The sequence below is a fragment of the Pezoporus occidentalis genome, unplaced genomic scaffold (assembly GCF_034315485.1).
Source record: "Pezoporus occidentalis ecotype Australia unplaced genomic scaffold, CSIRO_AGI_Poc_V1 ctg37, whole genome shotgun sequence".
NCBI classification, from domain to species: Eukaryota; Metazoa; Chordata; class Aves; order Psittaciformes; family Psittacidae; genus Pezoporus; species Pezoporus occidentalis.
In genome coordinates this window covers 3,710,187-3,731,204 of record NW_026915691.1, presented here as the reverse complement: position 1 = coordinate 3,731,204, position 21,018 = coordinate 3,710,187, and the positions used below count along the sequence as shown (strand labels likewise).

General features: G+C 50.7%; 2 protein-coding genes across 2 annotated transcripts; both read left to right on the top strand.

The window, feature by feature from the left end:
- Positions 1-107: 107 nt before the first annotated feature.
- On the top strand, positions 108-4,872 carry GSTT2B (glutathione S-transferase theta 2B). The gene is made up of 5 exons (XM_062631370.1): positions 108-382; positions 2,936-3,023; positions 3,293-3,443; positions 3,973-4,149; positions 4,628-4,872. Exons 1-5 carry the CDS (start codon positions 271-273, stop codon positions 4,826-4,828), a joined length of 729 nt encoding a protein of 242 aa, XP_062487354.1. The 5' UTR covers positions 108-270; the 3' UTR covers positions 4,829-4,872.
- Positions 4,873-9,227: 4,355 nt separating this feature from the next.
- On the top strand, positions 9,228-20,550 carry LOC134170170 (glutathione S-transferase theta-1). Its single transcript, XM_062631368.1, has 6 exons — positions 9,228-9,414; positions 9,494-9,550; positions 13,573-13,660; positions 14,776-14,926; positions 17,032-17,208; positions 18,139-20,550. The coding sequence occupies exons 1-6, from the start codon at positions 9,303-9,305 to the stop codon at positions 18,337-18,339; spliced, it is 786 nt and encodes a 261-aa protein (XP_062487352.1). The 5' UTR covers positions 9,228-9,302; the 3' UTR covers positions 18,340-20,550.
- Positions 20,551-21,018: the final 468 nt, after the last annotated feature.

Genomic DNA, 21,018 nt, shown 5'->3' with positions numbered 1-21,018 from the left:
TTGAGGCAGTGCCATCGCCACTGCCCTTCGGCACTACGGGCACAGCCCTGCCCGCCACGGGCGCTCACGCTCCGAGGGGCGGCCCTTGACCCGGGTCCTGGGCCGCAGCCGGTACCGCGGAGGGCGGGAGCCCCGCTGGGGGCTGCGCTCCGCCCCTGCGGGAGGGACCGGGCTGCTCCGCCCCGGCCGGGAGCACAGGGCTGGCCCGACGGGACGGGCGGCAGCAGCAGCGGCGGCGGCACCAGCGCAAGCACCAGCATCAGGCGCAGGATGGGGCTGGAGCTGTACCTGGACCTGCTCTCGCAGCCCTGCCGAGCGCTCTACATCTTCGCCCGCAGCAACAACATCCCCTTCGAGTTCAAGCAGGTGGAGCTGATGAAGGGTGAGCGGGGCTGGGGGGTGGCCGGGGCCTGTGGCGGGTTGGGGGGTCCCAGCTCCGGGGTTGCGGGACCCGGCTCCCTGGACAGAGCTGCGGTGCGGATGGGACGCGGGGGCTCAGTCCTGCCCCTTGGTGCTATGGGAGGGAGCCTCTGCAACAAGTACAACCCTGCAGAGGTTTGTGGTGTTGTGGTATCTGAAATCAGCCCCACCCCATCAGAAAATGGCTCTCTGGATGTGAGGCCATTCCCCATTCAGGTGGGAAGCAAAGCAAAAGCAGCAGAGATGGGATGTCCATGTGCGGGCGAGCACAGCCGAGGTGAGCAGTGCTCGCTGATTCAGCTGCCTCAGAAAACTTCACACTCTGGCGAGCAGCAGCGGTTGCTCCTGAGCTGCTTTTGTCCCCTTGGCAGGGGTTGGCAGCCCCTTGGGAAAGGTCCTCACGCTCAGAGCTCACAGGTGGCTCCCCATGTGCTGTAGGGCAGGACAGGCTGACACCCCTCTGGGTGTTCATCCGGTCAAGCTGTTTGTGGTCATCTTGTTTTGAGAGGGTTGAGGTCAGGCTTGCAGAGACAGTGAAGGCAGCAGAGCAAGACCTGGCAGCTGCCAGCAGCCTGAATGCTGAGCAATGGAGAGGAGAAGGTGGTTTAGTTTGTATGAAAACCAACTGATCATTGGTAGGAGCCTGCCCAAGAGATATCAAGTATTTTCACCAAAGGATGCCCAAAGATCAGTATCTTCTTTGTAACTGAAGCCGGTAAAAGCAATCTCTCAGCCTTTCCAGAGCTCCTGGAGTTGAAAAGAAGGTAATGTACTGGGTGTAAAAATACCTCGGTAAGTAATGCTTAAACCCAGCGAAAGATGAGAAGGCTCTGGCAGAAGTTGATATAAGAACAAAAGAACCTCCAGTTTGTGACTCAAAGAAACCTCAGGCCTGCTGTGGTTCAGCCTCTGGGCGTTCCCCCGCGCTCCTGATCCCCTGTGCATTGACTGCACGTTAACTGCAGCTTTCCTCCCACCCGTCCTGCCAGAAAAGACATTGTTCCTGTTTGTAGCTGGGGGCAGGCTCATTTGGTGTCCTTCCCCTTCTTCCCCAATACATGAACTTGGGGGACACTGGTGCAGAGGAGATGAGACCGGCAGGCAAGCAAGGAGAATGGAACAACTGAAATACTGAGGCTGGGACTGAAAGGAAGGAAAATTGAATGCTCTGTGTCCCATGGCATCAGTGCTTGCTTTTGGTCAATGGATGTGAGGTGGGTAATTTGGATTACAGGAATGCTAAAGGCACATCCCATTCCTGCAGCTGTGGGGAAGCACTCCTGCACCCAGCTGCTGGGCACACAACTATGGGCACACCAGCCCCGAATGCGTGGCCTCACTACACTGTATATAAGGACCAGGTGAGGGAACATACACCCAGCTTTGAGCCAGTGGGTTAAATGTGTCCCCCCCCAGTAGGTCTCAAGGAAATAGGTAGCAAGAGCAAGAAGAGAGAGACATCGTGACACTGGAGGGACACCTGAGGAGCTGGAATGGGCGCACCTCATGGAGGAAGCAGCTTTGTGAAAGGGGGTGGTGGAGACAGGCTGTGAGCCAAGTGAAGGGGAATAGTCACTGATCTGATTTCCCAGTACTCGGAAAACTAAAACAGCTTTGGGAGCACCTCTCCTGGCACAGATCCTCGGGTGACTCACACAGCAGGACATGGCACAGGGTCAGATGTTAGAGAAGCTTGGATACAGAGGTACACACGTGTGACTGAAGCCAGCAGCTGGAAAAGGCTGGCATGAACGAGTCACATAAAACAAGGCTCCTGGGAAGGGGTATAAATGTAACGGAGCACACCAAGACCTCTGTTGAACAAAGCACCTCCTCCTGCCAGGTTCACTCTGCCTACCTTTTGGGAGGCACCTACAAGATCACTTAAAAGCAAACTCAAATCCATATGTGCTCTGATAAAGGATATGCAAAAGTCAGAGCTGATTGATAGATCTGTAATGAAGTACCCATGGCTTTGTATGGAATCATAGACATTTATTCTCATCTGAGGACTAAAAATCGACTTGAATATAAATTACATTTATACATTCTTTTATAAATCCCATTTATTGGAAAAAAAACCTCTACCCAAAGAACAAAACCAGCTGCTTTCTCACTGTCCTTGGGGTTCACATTCCTGACGCCAGGTTCCCTTTCCTCCAAGGTGCTCGGTGTTTGCACTGTGTTTGCATGGGACAGGTACCTCCAGGCACAAATGCAGAGCTGATAGAGCCCAGAGCTGACAAGTGCTGTTGGTATGAAAGGACTTCTAACCATTCTGACCCTTGTTGAGAGGTGGTTCTGGGGCACAGGCAATAAGCACGTAAGCTGGCATCACAGGGCCCACTCCCTATTCACCCTGCAGCACTTTCTGATGGCTTTTAAACTTACACAAGATTGTGTTTGTGCAATCAAACCCAGGAACTTGAGGCCCGATGGTGCCCATGGACTCCTCAGGTGTTTGCAGACAGGTCTTGAGCATCACTGTCAAGTAAGATCTCATTTCCCTCCTCAGGGGAGCACAAGACAGAGGAGTTCCAGAAGGTGAACCTGCTGATGAAGGTGCCTGCCATGAGGGATGGTTCTTTCACCTTAGCAGAGAGGTGAGGTTCAAATAAGCTCAACCCCCTGCTGCACTGCTGTTTACCCTAATGCTTAGGTTCTGCCAGTGTGCTGTGCGTTCGCTGGTCAAGCCAGCACAAGCTCATGTGCTGTGCCCCACTAACATTTGTGTGTCCTGCACTTGCTCCTGACTCAGATCAGGTTTGCATTGCTGCTGGTCCAGCAGTACACAACTTGGGGGGGGGAAGAAAGGAGGAAGTGCTTTAAACTTGCATTGTCAGCTCATGGCCGTGTCTTGCTCACTGCGCAGCATCGCAATCCTCCTGTACATGGTCCGGAAATTCAAGACTCCTGATCACTGGTACCCATCTGACCTGCAGAAAAGGGCTAGGGTTGATGAGTACCTGTCATGGCAGCACGTCAACATCCGTGGGAAGGGGAGCAAGCTGTTCTTAATGAAGGTAAGACGTTATATACCGAAACCTAAGGGCTGTGAGTGCAACGGCCCTTCTGTGCGCAGGGCCCTTTGGAGCAAATACACAAGGCAGGAACAAAACCAGATCTTGAATTGACTTGGCTGCTTGGCTGAGCCCAACTAAGTGGCTCAAATCCCTCTTGGTGGAGCCACAGCTCTGTGAGGTGCAGAGCAAACCTGTGCTGGGTGAGCAGCTGTCCCCAGGCACAGCCCACTGCCCAGCACCATGGAAAGAACAAAGCTCATACTGGAAAAGAAGAGGCAGTTGCTTGCAGATGATGCAGCCTTCCCTTGAGAGGAGACTCTCGTGGCTGAGATTCCAGACTTTCTAGGGAGGGGACCAGGACAGGCAGGAAGTGATGGCAGGCATCAATGTTAACCTGCCAGAGGAGATCAGGGGTACCAGTTATCCCAGTGCGTGGCTGGTGAGGGGTCCTCGGAAGTGGCAGTGAGAGGGTGTGGGTGAAGTTTGCAGGGAAACCTGTGAAGAGCAGCTCATTTCTCCTCTCTGCCAGGTGCTGCTGCCCCTCCTCACAGGCCAGCCCCTTCCTCCAGAGAAACTGGAAGGTGCCACTGAGGAGCTGAACGTTGTCCTGAAGCAGTTTGAGGACAAGTTCTTGCAGGACAAGCCCTTCATCGCAGGCAGCGAGATCTCCCTGGCGGACCTGGTAGCACTGGTGGAGCTCATGCAGGTGAGCACTGTTGGCTGTGCACAATGGGCTGTGGGCAGGCCAGGCACCACCATCTCCTTAAGGGCAGATCTTTCTCTCTGCAGTTAACTCTTTAGTGGAGTTAAACCTTGTTCCTTTCTAACTTGGAGCATAATTTGCCAGGGAGCATCTACTTTGACAGGGCAGTGCTCTCTGTGGAAGTATGGACAGGATTCCCCAGAAAGAGAGATCACAAACTAACCAGGAGAAGTACAGGTATTTGAAAGAGACCTCTTGATCTCTGTTCCACATTAGCCAGTTCCTGGGTTAGCTCTTTGACTGCATGTCCCAGGAGACAGCAGCTGCTGCGGATTACACCTCTTGCTTCCTATGAGCTAAGAACCAGAGCTGAGTTCCACCCGCTGCTGCCTTGAGCCAAAAGCATCTTGCTTCATCCCGGTCCCATCCCTGTCAGTGGCTGTTTGACTCACTCCCGGGTTCTCTTGCTGTCTCTCCGCAGCCTGTGTGTGCTGGCTACGACCTCTTTGAGGAGAGGCCGAAGTTGGCAGCGTGGCGCAGGCGGGTGGAAGAGGCGGTGGGGAAGCAGCTCTTCCAGGAAGCACACGAAGGGATCTTGAACGCCAAGAACTTGACCGCTGATAAGATTGCACCTGAACTGATGGAGAATTTCAAGCAGCAGCTCCTAAAGCAGGCAGCCTGAATCGGGGGGTTATGCTCTCAGTAAACCGGATTGTTCAGTGCAGACTTAGTGTAGTGTTTCAGCATTTCTAAACAATCCTACAGAAACACCATTCACACAATGCATTCCAGTCACAGCCTTCCTGCAGCTTCAAAGAGCTCAGGCTGCAGTGAGCTTTCTTCTCTTGACCGCTGCGGGCTTTTCTTTCAGGCTCCAGCACCACTGGATCTGCTTGAGGACAGAGGCGATTCAGTCTGCTGGGAGCTGGGGCCAGTCAGAACTGCCCTTTCCATTCCTGCTTTGAGTTTTCCAGGCCACAGCACCATAGAAAGGGCAAAGGTTTCCTGGGGCTATGGCAGAACAGATCCGTCTGAAACAAGAAAAATAACCGTAGAAAATGGCTTTCACTTTGCCACACGCTCAGCTGCAAGATGTTTGCTCTTTTAAAGAGGCAGGTCAGGACCTGACCTTTGATGGGGACCCTGCCAGAGGTCCTGGAGCCACCAGAGATTGCTGTGTCACCCATGGCAGCAAAGGGACTCAGCACCTCAGGTACCCAAGTGAGGCCTCCAGCTTCCGGGAATGATGGGGTTAGACCTGTAAATAGAGGTGCTTAACCACAGACTCCTGCAGTACCTTACAAAGATCAGCCTGCACAGCTGAGAGAAGCTGCTGCCGAGCACTGTCCCCCTCTGCAAACCATACCAAGTGCTCTGTCCTTTCCCCACAGCGGCTTTGTCATCCCGGTAGATGCCATCTAAGCCAGGCTCTCTCCACTGATGAGTGCTGCCAAGGCTGTGCCAGCACTGGTGGCAGAGGGAGCTGTGCTGGCCAGCCCCAGGGTGAGCAGGGTGCCCAGTACAGGAGCTGAGTTACTCTCCTGTCAAGTCAGATTCTCAGTGAAGTTGATGGTTACACTCGCCACATGTTGTAGCTGGATTGTGATCAGGAATGGGGAGGAAGCATCCACTGAGTCATCCTCCACACCTGGGCAGCCTCTCGCCCTTGTGTGTCCCTTTGTACCCTTCTGCCTTCCTGTCCTGCTGTCCCCGTGACCTTCCATTTCCAGGCACAAGCCATGAGGGTTCCAGCTTGCAGAGTTGGGGCTGGTTTTCCTCCTTGTTAAGCACTGGTTGTCCCTGGAAGTCCCTTTGTCTCTGCTGGCTGGTTACACCACCCACAGAGGTGGCTGCACAGTACGCTGGGTGCGAGATGTCAGTCATCTTAATGCAAGCCTGTGTGGCTGCTTTAGCAGCTGTAGGCAGGCATTACAAGCTGGGGCTCATGGTGCCTGTTTACGTTGTACTTTCAACCACCGCTTCCTCTGTAACTGCAGCTTACCGCAGTCCCCAGCTGGGCTGCTGCACCACTGGAATAGCAGCGGTCCTTCCTCTCTGCCTCAGCCAAGCTGCCAAGCCCCGCTGCACTCTGCCCTTGGCACATTTGTGCTTTGCCGAACCAGATTCCTGACCTCCAGCTCTTCCCATTCTTGTTGAGAGCAAACTTCCTGCCAGCAGAATGAATGCCTCGTACAGCTGTGCGAGTAGAAGCAGAGAAATAATCTGAGCCCAATTCACTGAGTGCCCATCTTGGCAAACTTCAAACTTGGTAGCAGGGCCTTTCTCGATACACATCTCCCTCCAGAATCTTGAGAGAGCTGCTGTGCGTGCAAAAGCACTGCATGAGCCAAAGCACATAAAATGCCTTTTTTCTTCTCTATGAGCCCTGTAGCACAGGAGCTCCATGTAAGAGAAGGCTGAGCCAATTTTCTGCTTGATTAATAAGGCACAAATTCTTTAAACATCACCCACTGTCTGCTCCTGCAAGGACAGCTGCCATGAACACCAAGCTGGAACCACATTCTGGACTCACTGTCTGGTGCTTCTCTGCTGGCAGAGATATATATATCCCAGAGGAGAAACACACCTCGCTCCAGCGCGGTCATGGTGACAGGAGGAGATTTTAAACTGCTTTTCCCCTAGTGTTTCCTGTCTGCTCCAAGCCCACCTGAGCTGTAGGTTCACCATCCTGATGCAGCTGTGTGCGGTGACTGGTGCCATTCTGGGCCCTGCTGTGCACGCAGAACAAAGCATCCCCAGATTAACTCTGTGGATGACAATAGAATTGTACACAAATCTGCCTTGCTGCCTTTTTCACTCTAAATCATGAAGCTAAAGCATCTTATCCTTGTCCTTTTTCTTTTGCCAACCCTCCATCTCCTTCACTGTATTCATTTGTGCCATTTGATCTTGGCTGTTTCCAGCTCCCATAGACCGGAAGCCCCAAGAGCTCCCTGCCAAACCCCAATGAGCTCCCTGCCAAACCCCAATGAGCTGTGCAAGAGATTTGCCTTGCCTCAGTGCAATGTTTGTTTGGTGTCCACTCCCTTTCACTTGAGTATGGAGAGTCACCTGCTTAATGTGCTGTTCTGATTCAAGTGCTTTAGTTCTGGGCAGGAGCTCTTTGGAAATAGGTGAGAGTCTACGCTTCCTAGAATAAAATGAAGCTGGGATACACAAAATGGGAGGAATGTTTAAAAAAACAGATATGAAGTCTGTGACCTTTTCTAAATGATTAAAATAAACTGCAAAACTTATTGTATTGTCTCCTGTGTTGTTCCTGTTTCCAAAAAGCTGACAAAGAAAGCAAAGGCTGGAGAAACAACCTTTGAGATGATGGAGCCAGATGAAAATAGAGGGCTAGAAGCACTAGCCTAGAGCCAGGAATAATGCAGTCAAATGCTGTGTAGCATGACCAGATGAAAACACCTCTTTGGTTGTGTTGGGCTGTGCAATGCAGTCGCCAAACTGGAGGAAAACTTGAGGAAGGAACATTTCCAAGAGGGACATGAGGAGATCTTAAAGTGCAGACAGGACTGGTGGATCAACTGAACCATAAATACAGCAGCAAAGCGAACCCACAGCTGCCAATCTTGCTACCACCTGAGCTCAACAGACTCTTCCCAGTGATGAATAGGGACTCGTGGCCATTCTGAAGCACAAAGGCTTCTCGGGCTGTTACCTGTGCAAAGCCCCATCCCCGCTCCTTTTCTCCATTCCCTTACCATCTGAGATCTCTCTGCACTGAAGGAGCACATGCCACAGTGCAAGCCTTCACTGCCAGCGTGTTGGTGCTTGTGTGGGAGCTCTGGAGGGTGAACTGCAGAGGGAACTGAGGGGTACACAGCCCTGCTCCGGTTCTGGCTGAGGGACTCTTATCACACAGTTCTGAATCTGAGCAATGACCCTGAAAACGGGTGTGTGGTGCAGCAGGTCCAATGCTTCATGTCGAGACACAGCTTGTTCCCCAGGCTCTGCCTGACTGCACACTAACACAGTGAACCCCATTCCTGAGGAGATCTCAGAGCTGAAGTCTTGGCCCAGTGGCATGAAAAGAAGCACCTGAAAGTGTTTGTTTGCAATGTATCAGTCATCAAGCCCCGGGCTCAGTATCCAAGCCTTTTCACCACCCTTCCTAATGATCCTCTAAAAGAGCCTCCCTCTCCCGGAGGTTCCTGGGGCTCTTTCCAAGGCTCTGTGCCTGCCGCACCAGCTCTCAGGCACAGCGCTGATAACGAGGTGTCAGCTGAGCCCAGGCGGGTTTGACTGGGGGTGACTTTGCTCTGAGTGGTTCAGCCACTCTGTCTCCCAGAGCCCCCGGCGTCCCTGTGCTGCTCAACCACTTCTGCAGGTCACGCAGCTCTGAAGCGCCGTGGGCTCTGTGGAAGGGGTTGAATTCAGTCTGCGCTGCTTCAGTTCTCATCCGTTCGTGCGGAAATCCGAGGTGGTAAATACGTGGGGAGAGGAAAGTCACTTCACTGCCAGCGCGCAGCGTGATGCCCGCAGACGTCCTTCAGGCATCGCTTTGCAGCGCTGGGCAGAGACTACGTGCCCAAGGAATTATCTTCTGGGCTGAAAACCATGCTGAGATCCTAGGGAGTGAGATGAATGCTGGCTTAGAGGGTGTTGCGCAAGGGCCCTGTTTGCAGCGTGACACATCCCCACAGGACCGCGTTAGAAAACAAGCATTTACCCTGCGAGAGCCGTGGTGGGATGCTGTCGGTGAGAATGGGCTCCTGACGCCTGTGGCATCAGCCAAGGCTGGGGGGCGGAATGACAGCTCCTCTCCCTCAGTGCTTAGCACCAGCCTGTCCTTTGAGGCTGCTAACCTCCCATCACTTGTAAGTTACCCTTACTCCTGTTACCTTCCCCTGAAGCACACAGCCGCAGCTCTAGGGTGGCCAGGGCTGCCCAGCGCTGCGCCACGGGGGACCCTGCGTGTGCCCCCCACTCCTGCCGTGCCTCGCTGATGCTGCCCCAGCCGGGAGCACTCTCCTGGCCCCCTCCAGCCCCTCACCCTGCAGCCTCGCACCCGCGGCCCCCCGGGCGCAGCCCCCGAGGGCGCCTCCCCCCGCCTGCCCATGCGGGGCGGCCCCGGGCGGCGGTGACAGAGCCGCTGCCGCTTCCCCGCTGGCCGGGCCGGGCCGGGCGGCAGGATGGGGCTGGAGCTGTACCTGGACCTGCTCTCGCAGCCCTGCCGCTCCATCTACATCTTCGCCCGCAGCAACAACATCCCCTTCGAGTTCAAGCAGGTGGAGCTCTTCAAAGGTGGGCCGGGCACGGGGCCGGGGCTGGCTGCAGCGCGCCGGGGGCCGCAGCTCAGGGCCCCTCTCTTGGCTCTTGGCAGACTCGGTGCTGGGGAAGAAGCCGGCGGCGGGGAGCGGCGCGGAGCAGCCCCACGCAGGTGCGGGGAGTGGAGGGAGGGAAGAACCGGGCTCCGCCTGGGGGTCCGTCCTGTTGCCGGCCCGCGGGGAGAGCCGGTACCCGGCGCCGTACCGCGATCGCCGGGCGCGGTCCGGGCTGAGCCCCGGGGCTCTGGGCTCCCACCCCTCGGTCAGAAGCGCCCATCGCTGTGGTCCCGGATCGCGCAGACCGCCGGTGTGTGTGTGTGTGGGTGTGCATGTGTGTGGGGGTGTGTGTGTGTGTGTGTGTGTGTTATGTTTTGCCCCCACGGCCCCGTCGCCCCTCCGGGTGAGGAGCAGAAGCTCTTGAAAAGCATCTCGGCCCCTGGTGCGGCTCCTCGGGGAGCTGAGGAGATGTGGAGCCTGGGACTGCTCCATGGGGAAGCTCGGTTCGGTTCGGTCCGGTCCCGATAAGCAGCGATGCGGGGGCCCTGTCCCTGCTGAGGAGATGTCAGCCTTGTTTGGGAGGCTCGGTCTGAGCCAAAGGAGGAAGCGCTGGAGCCCTGGGAGGCAGCAAAGTGCTGGAGCTCGTGGAAGCCCGAGATCAGCCACGAATGAGAGGGATGCAGGTGTGCAGAGCTCAGGGGATAACTCTGCGGTCTCACCCCGGTGGCCTCTCAAGACAGGGACCTATCTTGCCTGGGGAGGGTGAAACAGACCAAGCCTGTCCAGACTCAGTCAGAGCTGGGAGCTCTGCTAGGCCGGCTGGGAGGGAGGCACGGTCCGGCTCCTCAGGTTAGCTGAGGGGTTCTAAACACACGCTCTCCGGAGGGGCTTGAATTGAAGGGTCTGAGCACGCAGCTCATTCCCAGAGCAGCCTCATGGCTGTGCTGCGTCTATTTTTGTGGATCCCCAAGGAATGTTCCTCCAGCCATTTCTAGCAAATTAGTCACAGTGGCAGCCAAGGAGGAGTGCTCTGGGAATGGTGTCCGAGAGGAACACTCAGCTGTTCGGACTTGTCCAACTGTGTGACTATTGCACACTTACCCACTGCACTTTCCTTGTCAATTGCTACTCTTTTGCCCAAGGCAAAGCATAGTACTTGGAAAACCCTGGCTGAGGAGATGATTAGCCAAGGACATGATTGGCAAATAGCTTGTTTTGGTTGTCCCTTTTTTCCCTTTCTACTTTTGTAAAACCTTGTCCATTGCTCTTTTTTACCCATCTCCTTCCCTGCACTATGACTTACACTTAAGAATTCCTCTTGTGTGCAGCCTGCCCTGCTTTCTGACAGTGTATGCTTATTAAAGTTGCTCCTCAAAGCCCAGCAATACACACAGTGTGTATATATATATATATATGTATCTCCTTGGGGGATATCAGGAAATTACACCAGATCCAAGTGATGTTAAAGAGCATCCTAAGTGGGGTCAACATCACAGGAATGACAAACACTGGTCAGTCACTTCATACAACTAAACAAAAGGGCTGGCTCTGGATGCTGGAAGAGAGGTAAAAGCTTAAACTCTGTTAAATGGCAAATACAAATTGGTCTCAGTTGGTCAAATGAAGCAACCTGGAGTTATTGTTCAAACCAAGGCTTTTATCAGTTTGCAGCTCAGTCACGCACAGGTCTTTTATGTCTCTATGCAAAGACCCTGTATGAGACAAAGCAAACAAGGTGCCATTGCTGGGCTGTGGTCCAGTCTAACAGACACTGACCTACTGCCCAACCTGCTGTAACGACATGAGGCCCATCAGGGGACTGATATGTTCAGTATTCCTGCTAGGACTGCTGCACGACGAAACCAGACTGAAATCTGATTCAGGCTGCCTTCACCCACTGCTTACATCTCATCCGTGTCTCTTGGCTACCTTGGGTAATAAACACAGCAGAGCAACCAGCCAGCAGGGTCCGAGAGCTGACTGCTCATTAGCTGTGGGCATCAGTGACCTGCCACATTCTGCTGCGTGTTTCCAAGGACCGCTTGAACTTGCAGACCTCACCAGGGCTGGGTGTGTGATGGCCACTGGCCTGCTAAAAGCAGAGGTCCAAGCACAGGGCCAAGCACTCTCCCAGAGCAGCTCCTTGCTTGATAGTAGAATTACATGAATCTGCCTCACTGTTTTTATCATGTAAACCACGGGTGCAAGGCACCTTGTCCTTCTTTGCCTACTGGCTTGATTCTGGGGGGTTGTTTTATATATCTGGTTTTGATATTTGAGTTTCTCAGTTATTAGGCTTAACTTGAACTTTCTGTCTGGCTCCTATTCTTAAGAAACCATTTCTTCCCACCTCTCCTGCCAGCTCTGCCTGGCTCTGCTGCGCACATGGAACCTCTTACCCAGCTAAGCTGGATGGAGGCCACCGTCACTGCAGGTAGCCAGAAACATTTCCCAGTGAGATGGGGCACATGGGCTTGAATCCCTTCAGGCAGCAGACGGATGTGAACCTGGGTCTCCAATGAAGCCGCTTACACTGGAATGATAAAAGGCATTTCCCAAAGAAGAAACAAGTAGAGGGTAGTCAGCTAGAAAGGAGGACAGGGTGGTAATGTTGGCTGGGCTTGAGTTGTCTCATTATGTGAAATCAATATTGGGAAAGTAGTCTGTAATTTGCAATGCAGCGACCTTCCATTCTCCCACCCCTTCCCAAAGCTGGCTGCAAATAAACCTGATAGTCCAAAGGCTGGTTTTGTTTTATGGAGACTATTCCCTGCTGCACGTTTGTCCAGTAAAGCAGATGCTGATGCTGCCTCCTGAATGGGGGCAGAGTGTTCTTGGGGTTGCAGATCACTGCCTGTCAGTTGATGGCCCTTAGTTTCATTCTGAACAAAGATTTTTGTAGAAGCCCTCCTGCTGCCCAGGCTGATTCCTTCAGGATTTGCACTGTAGATGTGATGTCTCCTTCTAGGGAGCACTTCAAACAAGCAAAACAAACAAACTCCTCACACCTTTTCTTAGGTGTTCCTGGACTTTCGTACAATTCCCTGGCATTTAACTGCTGACTGTCAAGTCCAGTGTCTGCAGCAGGAAACTGAAAACCTGACAAGGCAGTCAGCTGTTAATGCCTCCAAGGGGCTGGATGGTGTCTTCCTCCTGTGTTTTCCTGATGGAGGCAGGTTGGCCTGCAGAGTGAGGAGTAACACAGAGCCAGGAGTAATGCAGGGCAGAGGTGTCTGAGCTTCCCTGCCCCTAGCCAGTGTCCACTGTGGCAGAGTAAGTTACTTCACGAGTTGTATTCATGTTTTTCCCCATCCCAGCAAAAACTCTGGGAATATCCCTAACCGTGTCTGCTGAGGGATCAGCTCTGCTGACAGCATTTGCTTTCTTTGCAGATACTCAATTCCCTCTGCTCTTTAGAGGCAAACAAGCAGGAAGATTTTGCTCCTGTGCTGAGTTGTCTGATTAATGAGCCACTGCAGTGATCTCTGTGGGCACAAGGGCTTTTCAGTCACTCTCCATCCAGACTCCATCCCAGCTAGAGTCAATCACAAACTACAGGAAAATACTTTGCCTTGGTGCTGCCTGTGTGAACAGGAACAGGAGCAGCAATCATCTGCCCTTGTTAGGATGCTCTGCATGCAAACCCAGCTTTTCCAGACCTGGCTTCCTTGGCAAAAACTGTATGTTTCGTAGGCGCTCAGCAGTCTCCATCCTAACTTCTGTCTTTCCCCTCCCTGTCTCTAAAGCTGTAGGGTACTGTTCAAGTCAGCTGTTCCCGGTTATCTGCAATAGTGTTTTCCACATCAGTACCTTTATTCTGGTATCTTAATGCCTCTCAGGGAGTGATATTTTTCAGGAAGCTTTGTAAGTATGACTGAGTCAAGCAATAGCATTCCTGTATGGGAATGTGAACTACTCCATGCCATGTGCCTGGCCTGAGCCGACTGCCCTCTGCAGACAGCTTTTACAGACTGCCCAATCGCATTACCTTTTAATTGTGAAATTTGACCATATCAGAAAACTTAAGTTTTCCATATTGGAAAACTTCACACAGTTCACTGGCTGAGAGTTGGCTGCAGGCATTTCCTTTATCATTCACTAGCAGATACGCTTCTAACCTCTGACTTTGTGCTCGTAGGGCCATCAAATAGTGAAGGAGCTGGCAAAGTCAGCCTCTTGAAGAAGGTACCAGCACTAAAGGATGGAGACTTTACCCTAGCAGAATGGTAAGAACTCAGTCCTTAGACCTCTTTGGTTACCAGTAACCTGTGCAGCATTTAGGAGACATTATTCCTGCTGAATGATTAAGGATCCCAGAATTGATGAACATGTTGGTTATTTTCAATAGGATAGCCTCATTTGCTCTGTTTCCACTTTCCATTTGAGTTATGTTTCAGAAGGCAAACAAACCAGCTGCAAACATATCACTTCTTGGTCTTACACTGTCAAAATGGAATTACAGACATGCCTGGGAAATGTTTACAGCTTATAAAAATGCCTTTTACCCTAGGAAAAATCCTGTTTATCTGCACTAGTCACAATGGCCAAGTAAACACCTACAGAGACAAAACCTAGGGTTTACATTGTAAGGTTCATATGGAGACTGCCTAATGGTATCATAATACTGAAATGGAACTGCAGCAGTATCAGCATAGCAGCAGGATCTGCATCTTCCATTTTGTCAGCACAAGATTTTCTGTGGCATCCCTCTTGTAGTAACAGCCTACACATTGCTGCAGGTGACCGGAGTGTTCTTCCATGTGATTTCTCCTGCCAACGAAGGAAAGCAGAAACATCTGGATACACAAGCAAGGGTCCTGTAGGCTTTCCTTGCTGGGACTTCCACTGATTTCACTGGAAGCTGCAGGCTAGAGACAGATCTGATGAAAAGGCATCATAACCCATTAGAGAGTTTCATTTCATACACAGGCATATAAACACGCACAGGTCTCACAGAGATGGGTCAGAACAGTCGGAGAACAAGTGGGATCAGCAGTGGGGATCGGTGATTATCGAGGTTTACTGTTTGCTCACCCCAGTACTACCTGGCAGTACTCTGCACCATGGACCGGGGCTGTGATTTTCCAGCAGGTTAAAGTTTTCATGGGAACTAAGGTGATGAGTTAAGGTGATTAAGGGCATTCATGGGAACAAAGTGCTGCCTGATAACCATGTGAATTAGATGCTTATCTGTGGTCCCTAGACCCCATCAGAAACCTTGATCTGAATGCTTTTTAGTGGAAGAAGCAAGTTCAGAAGGGGCGGGAGAGGGAGCTTAGGTGAAAGTGTTCTGCGTTGTAGCTCCCTGCTCCTTTCTTGTCTCTTGTTACTGTCTGAGCAGCACCGCCATTCTGCTGTATCTGAGTCGAAAGTACAACACACCTGACCACTGGTACCCATCAGACATACAGAAACGGGCCCAGGTAGACGAATACCTCTCGTGGCATCACGCTAACATCCGGGCTAGCGCTCCCAAGACCATGTGGATCAAGGTAAAGAGAGGGAATGTTAAAATGTGGGTAAAGCCATGCTTTCCTGGCAGAATACTGAGCATTAGGACAGTCCCAATTCGGAGAGAGTTCATTATGCTGAAATAGCAAACCTAGGCCATTCCTAGCTGAAAGGGGCTATCAGAGAGGGAGCTGTGCCCAATTGCTCAACATCAGGATCTGGCAAAAGCAGCTTCAGCCATTCTGTGACAGGTCTGGTACAGAAGGTCTCAAAGCCCAACAGACTTCCATCGCCTGGATTTGTAACAGATTGGATGTTGCCTCCAAGGGCCTCTCCCTCCCTGCACAGCTGTGCAGAGCATGCACATAGGCAGAAGTTTTGCTTCTTTGGCGAGCATGTGCTCAGCTGCTGGAAGCAGCCAGGGTTGCGTTCTTCATACAAGTCCCTGCAGCCCCATCTGGGTGGAAATCCAGAAGGAGCCTTCTTCTTCCAGCACACTTGGGTACTGCTCTGAGATAGAAATAGAACAGAGACACAGAGAGAACGGCAACACCTCTTTATTCGGTGTGGCCAGATGAATCCACACTTAGGCAAAGTTAGAAGAATCACCCTGAGGCAGAAAATCACTCGGTGTCAGCTCATGTTGCTGGGCACTTATTTCCAGCCACCTCACCAGACAGTTACTGCAAATATCCTTGGAGAGACCCGGGTGCAAATACAGCCCGTCCAGTGCAGCTGTGGCATGGAATTTCAGGTGAAAGCAGGGTTGTCAGTAAGCAGGTAAGAACTTCACTCTTCCTGTGTGAAGTTTGCCCTTGTTTGTGCCTAACAAAGTGCATCAGGACCAGCCTCTTGATTTATTGACACTTGAATTTTTGGCTAGAGAGCACAGAGAAGCAATTCAAATATGAGTCAGATTCATACAAGAAGCAGTTTCTTCCAGTCTTTGCAGGCTGTTATTGGGAAACAGAAATCCAACGAGCTGATGCTGCTGATTAGATAACCCAGATACAGAAAAGATCCTCAGAATAATGAAACATACAAAGCCACCATGTAACAGAAGGCATATTAGGTAGACATGGGAGAAGATGGACTGCTCTGAGGTACAGAAAAGGAAGAAGATGCTGTTTCAAGTGATTATATCTGGAGATCCCATCGTGCCTAATTGGAATCACTCAGGAAGAGAGCTGGCCATGAATTTTCTGGTGAAATAGATTGCACATGTATTTGGCAAAAATCCTGGCTTGGATTAAGCAATCCCAACTTGAGTTGTTGAAAATACCAGCAGTAAGTAGAAATAGAGTCCACTCCCACCAGTGGAAATCTGTATTCATTCTTCTTCTCTAAATAAGCTATGTTTCTTTAGATGTGGTAGGTGGGGGCACATTGCTGTTACACACTGCAGGCTCCGATGGTGTGTGCACCTCTGCGAAGGGTGGAAAATCTCATGGCAAGGCAACCACCCCCAGTGCTAGCAAGCCTGTGGAGACAATGACCACCCTTTCCATAACTGCTCTGGAAAAACTTGGGAGTGGTTTAAAGAACGATGCCTGGAAGGCCACAGAAGGGCTGGTGTAGAAATGGTGCTTACCCATTCCCAGCCTCGCTGGCTGCTGTCACACAGGGGAAGCTATTTCCTGCATCGCCAGCCAGTGCTGATGCACTCCAGTGCTTCCTACGCTCCCCACCGCAGCCACCACCGTGCCCTCCTTCCCATCACCCTGCCTCCAGCACCCGGCCACACAACAGGGTGGATACAGGGTGGGCTGGGGTGCAGGCAGCTTGCTGAATCACAGGACACAGCAGAGCTGGCTATGGTGGAGATGTGTCTTCCCTGGAGCTGTTGCTCTTCTGTCACCCATCCGGGTGGGGTGGGAGGGCACAACTGCCAGGAACAAAACTGGTTTTGTTCTGCATATTGCTGCCCATTAGCTGAGGTTACGGTCACAGCAGATCAGCTGCTCAGGACCGCTTGTGTGCTTTCTGTCCATGAGCTACTCACACGTGCAGCAGTCCATGAAGCTCTAACATCATCCCATCCTGCAGATCACTGACCATGGTGAGTTCATGGGGTGTAACTTAAGTGACCACCACCAGATCCATCAGAAAATGGCTGGCTGTACTCTTCAATCCCTTTTCTCCTCAGGTGCTGATTCCCCTCTTCACAGGGCAGCCACTGCCCTCTGAGAAACTCCAGGAGGTTATGGAGGGGCTTTCCACTTCCCTGAAGCAATTTGAGGAGAGGTTTCTGCAGGACAAGGCGTTTATCATCGGGAATGAGATCTCTCTGGCTGATCTTGTGGCCGTGGTGGAGCTGATGCAGGTGAGTGCTGGAGTGTGGTAAGGAAGGCCCAGCACAAGCGAAAACAGATGCTGCCAGGCAGGGAGGGATGCAGCATGTGGAGAGAGGAGTGATGGCGTACCTCAACACAGCTAAGACAATGAGGAGAACATGGGAGTGGGTTCGGAAAACTAGTTTAAAAAAAGAGAGAGAGAAAAAAAAAGCTGGTTGCAACAGATCTCCTCTGTTTCTCTCCCCTGACAATACTTCATCCTTTATCCTGATTTTCACCCTACAGAGGAGGTGAGAAACAACAGCAAACAGGTCTGATGAAATAAGAAAATGATCTAGCCATATTCTACTTCAGATGGTACTTGCCCATGCGAAGTTTGGAAGATGCAAAACTGATTCTCAGACACAGGCAATCAAGTCTGTTATAAAGTGGGTGCTCTCTGCCAGAGCAGCAGGGTCTGATTCCTTCTGTGTCCCAAAGACTGAACAAAGTCCCAAAGAGTTCTGCTTCTCTACAGCTTTGTGTTTCAGAGGGTGGCACAGGCAGAAAGCAGAAGTGAGGTAGATGATGTCAGCTAAGTTCAGTCAAATACTTAGTGTTTTGTGCTGGGGTCTTGCTCTATAATACAGGCGAACTGTGCAGCTGGCCCTGGGACTGTCAGCCCACCACTGCTATAGCTGAAAATCACTCACAACAAGTGGTAGGCATCTCTGCTGCTCGTAACTGCTGTTCTGGAACTCAGGAATTTACTTGTAAATGCCCTTTAAAACAGAGGCTAGCTCCTCTGTCCTCCACATAGACACACCCGACCAAGGAATTCCCTCCTTCCTAGTGCTCTGCTACAGGCTCCTCTGGATTTTTTTTCCCCTACCTGTACCTGCAGGCACACTTTTGATGCCTGTGGTCTTGATGAAATGACAGCCCAGCGCTTCACTGTTGCTCTCTCCCCATTTCTGCAGCCTGTGGGAGTTGGTTGTGACGTCTTTGAAGACAGACCTCGGCTGATGGAGTGGCGCAGGCGGGTGGAGGATGCTGTGGGGAAAGAGCTTTTCCTTCAAGCCCATGAGATGATCTTCAGTATCCAAGAACTGAGCAACATTCAAATTCATCCGCAGCTGAAGGAGCATCTGACACCTGTGTTGATGAAGATATTGAAGTGAATTAACCTATCTTACCCTTTTTCATGCCCCTTTTGTTTTAACTTCTTCTCTGACCCCCAGTTCTACATGTAACTGGAAAGAGCATTGTCCTTCTAACACAGAAACTGCAGACTGTTTCTCCTCCCACCAGACCTTTCTTGTATCTCTGTGCATGGAAGCTGGGGAAGGCTTAAAACCTGAAGCATTAAATTCATCCAGTAGGCTGAGGTCACTTAATGTGCGCATCTGGGTTTTATTTCAGCGTCACTCTTTTCAGAGATGGTAGTGACACAAATGGTATTTCCTGACAAAAACTGAGCCAGCCTACACTGGGGAACTGCATAGGATGGGGATCATTGTTTTCATGTGATTTCAACAGCTCCTTCTCAAGTGGCAAGCACTGCAGGCGTGTTTGGTCCTCACCTTTCTTCCCAGCACACACAGCGCAAAACTACAGGAGGTCACAAAGTGAAAAAACACATCGAATACATTTTATTTTTTTATTTTTTAATTTTTTTTTAATTTTTTTTTCAGTTTCTCACTGTTGAGGCCTCTTGCTTGGCTCTCCATGCACACCCCCCACCCTTCCATTTGCCTTTAAGCTCCTGTAAGAAGTTTCCTCATCTACAACTGAGAATCCTCCCAAAGCTCTGGTTATGCCACTGCTCCCCATTTCTGGAAGCCCGGGTTTCTTTGCTGCTTGATCTGCCCGTACACATGATAGGGGCTGTTCTGGGAGATCCATGCAATAAAGACCAAGCCACCTGAAAAAGCTGATGGTGGCCACAGCCTTTCTTTAATTGCCTAACTAAAATACTCTTGCTATTATGTAGGGAATACAATGAGAGAATGAATTCACAGTGATTGCTTGGAAGATAATATAATAGGAAGCAGATTGGTTTTGTCTGTGGTAATGCTGCAATAGCAATCCACATTTCTGCCAGAAAATGCAGAGGGGGAGTAAATCCAGACATGGTCTTCTGAGACTGTTTTGGATGGAAGTTTACCAAGTCACCCTGTGCAGCTTAGCGAATAAGAGGCTTTGTGGCATTGAGCAACCGATGCCTCACAATAAAAGGACAGAGAGTTGTTTTGGAGCTTTGGGGCTCTTTTTCTTGGCAAATACAGAACCCTTTTGTGCTGCAGTACAATTTATGAGCTAAAACTGAGAGGCTCCAACCATTTCTAGTTTTTTTCAGTTGAAAATAGCAAATCGTAAAGGATGCAGTAACTGGCGGAATCCGTATCTCTGCGTATTTCCATTCATAAGTAGTTGCTGCCCTTGAAGCTTACCCTGAAACCCTTGCCTAAGAACTCTTCCTGTAGAGAACAGGACAAAATGAGTAAATAATCCAGGAAGTGCTTCTCTCACTAATCAAATAACTCGTTTTCCCTCCAGTACCACCATGTCTTGGCTAGTGACGTTTCTGCTGGGAAGCTGTATAAAACCTGATGTGTTCTGGTGATGTTTTTCCCTAATGTTTCAGTTCTAGGTATTACCGATTTAGTCCAGAGCCTACAGAGATCTTTAAATTCCCTGTCTGAAAAGAGAATTCCATGACATACTGCAGCTTCCATGAGCAGGAAATTTCGTCCTGTGATAGTGTTCTCTATAAAGACGAGCCCTGACTAAACATTCTCTCTTTCCATGCTCCAAACTATTAGAAACAGGCACATGATTATTCCCACCCTATCAGTTCTTCCCAAGCTGAATCGTATGTTTCTATGGATGTGTTATTCACAAAATATTGTCTACAACTGAGTTAAATTTTAAATAGGAAATGGTTGGGGTTTTTTTATATGTATATAATTTTGACAGTGGAATTCCTAAGTGGATGATGGCACAGGCAAATGTCTGCAGAAGGGGAAAAACTGCCATGATTTTCCAAAGGCTGAGCGGATTTGAGACTACTTGCTGCTGTGCTGTCCTGTCTTGGTCATACGTTCATAGAACCATAGAATCGTTCAGGTTAGAAAGGACCTTAAGATCATCCAGTTCCAACCCTGCTGCCATGGGCACGGACACCTCACACTAAACCATGCCACCCAAGACTAAACCATGTCACCCAAGGCACCCCCGTACAAGCATTTTAATTGCCAGCTCCAAGACAGAAACAATAACCCAAATGTCTTTTGCCTAGTAAGAACTCTGTGAACAATCTGCCATTCACATGGTCAGCCATCGAGAGTGAAGGAAAACACGTATCAATCAAGATGTTTGTGACAGTCCCATGTTCTGTTCTAATTGCTGACATCTGATAACTTGAATCTTTTATTTTCCCTTTGGAGGCTTTCTGATACGCTGGTTTCTTTCCACATGGGGTGTTTTTTTTTTGGCCTTGGAATTGGAAGAGATTTATAGTGTTTAAAGGAATGAAAAACAGAAAAATGGATGCTTAACAGCATCTTACTTGGAAGTCTTGACTCCCAGGGATCAGGCAGTGGTGGGCTTGCACCTGGGGTTTGCAGGGTGGGTGAATAACCCCCCTGCTGTCATTTCAGTTGCAAACTGGGGATCATCTCTTCTATTTACAAGATTATATCTTTCTGTACATTTACCCTGGAATCTAATGGTTTTCCTGGGTTCTTTTTTCTGCTGCTTTCCTGGATTTGAAGGCAGTATCTGTGTTACCACTTACCACCACAGGCAGCCACCCTGACTGCCTGCCTGCCATACCCCGTCCCCTCTCTCTTCACAAT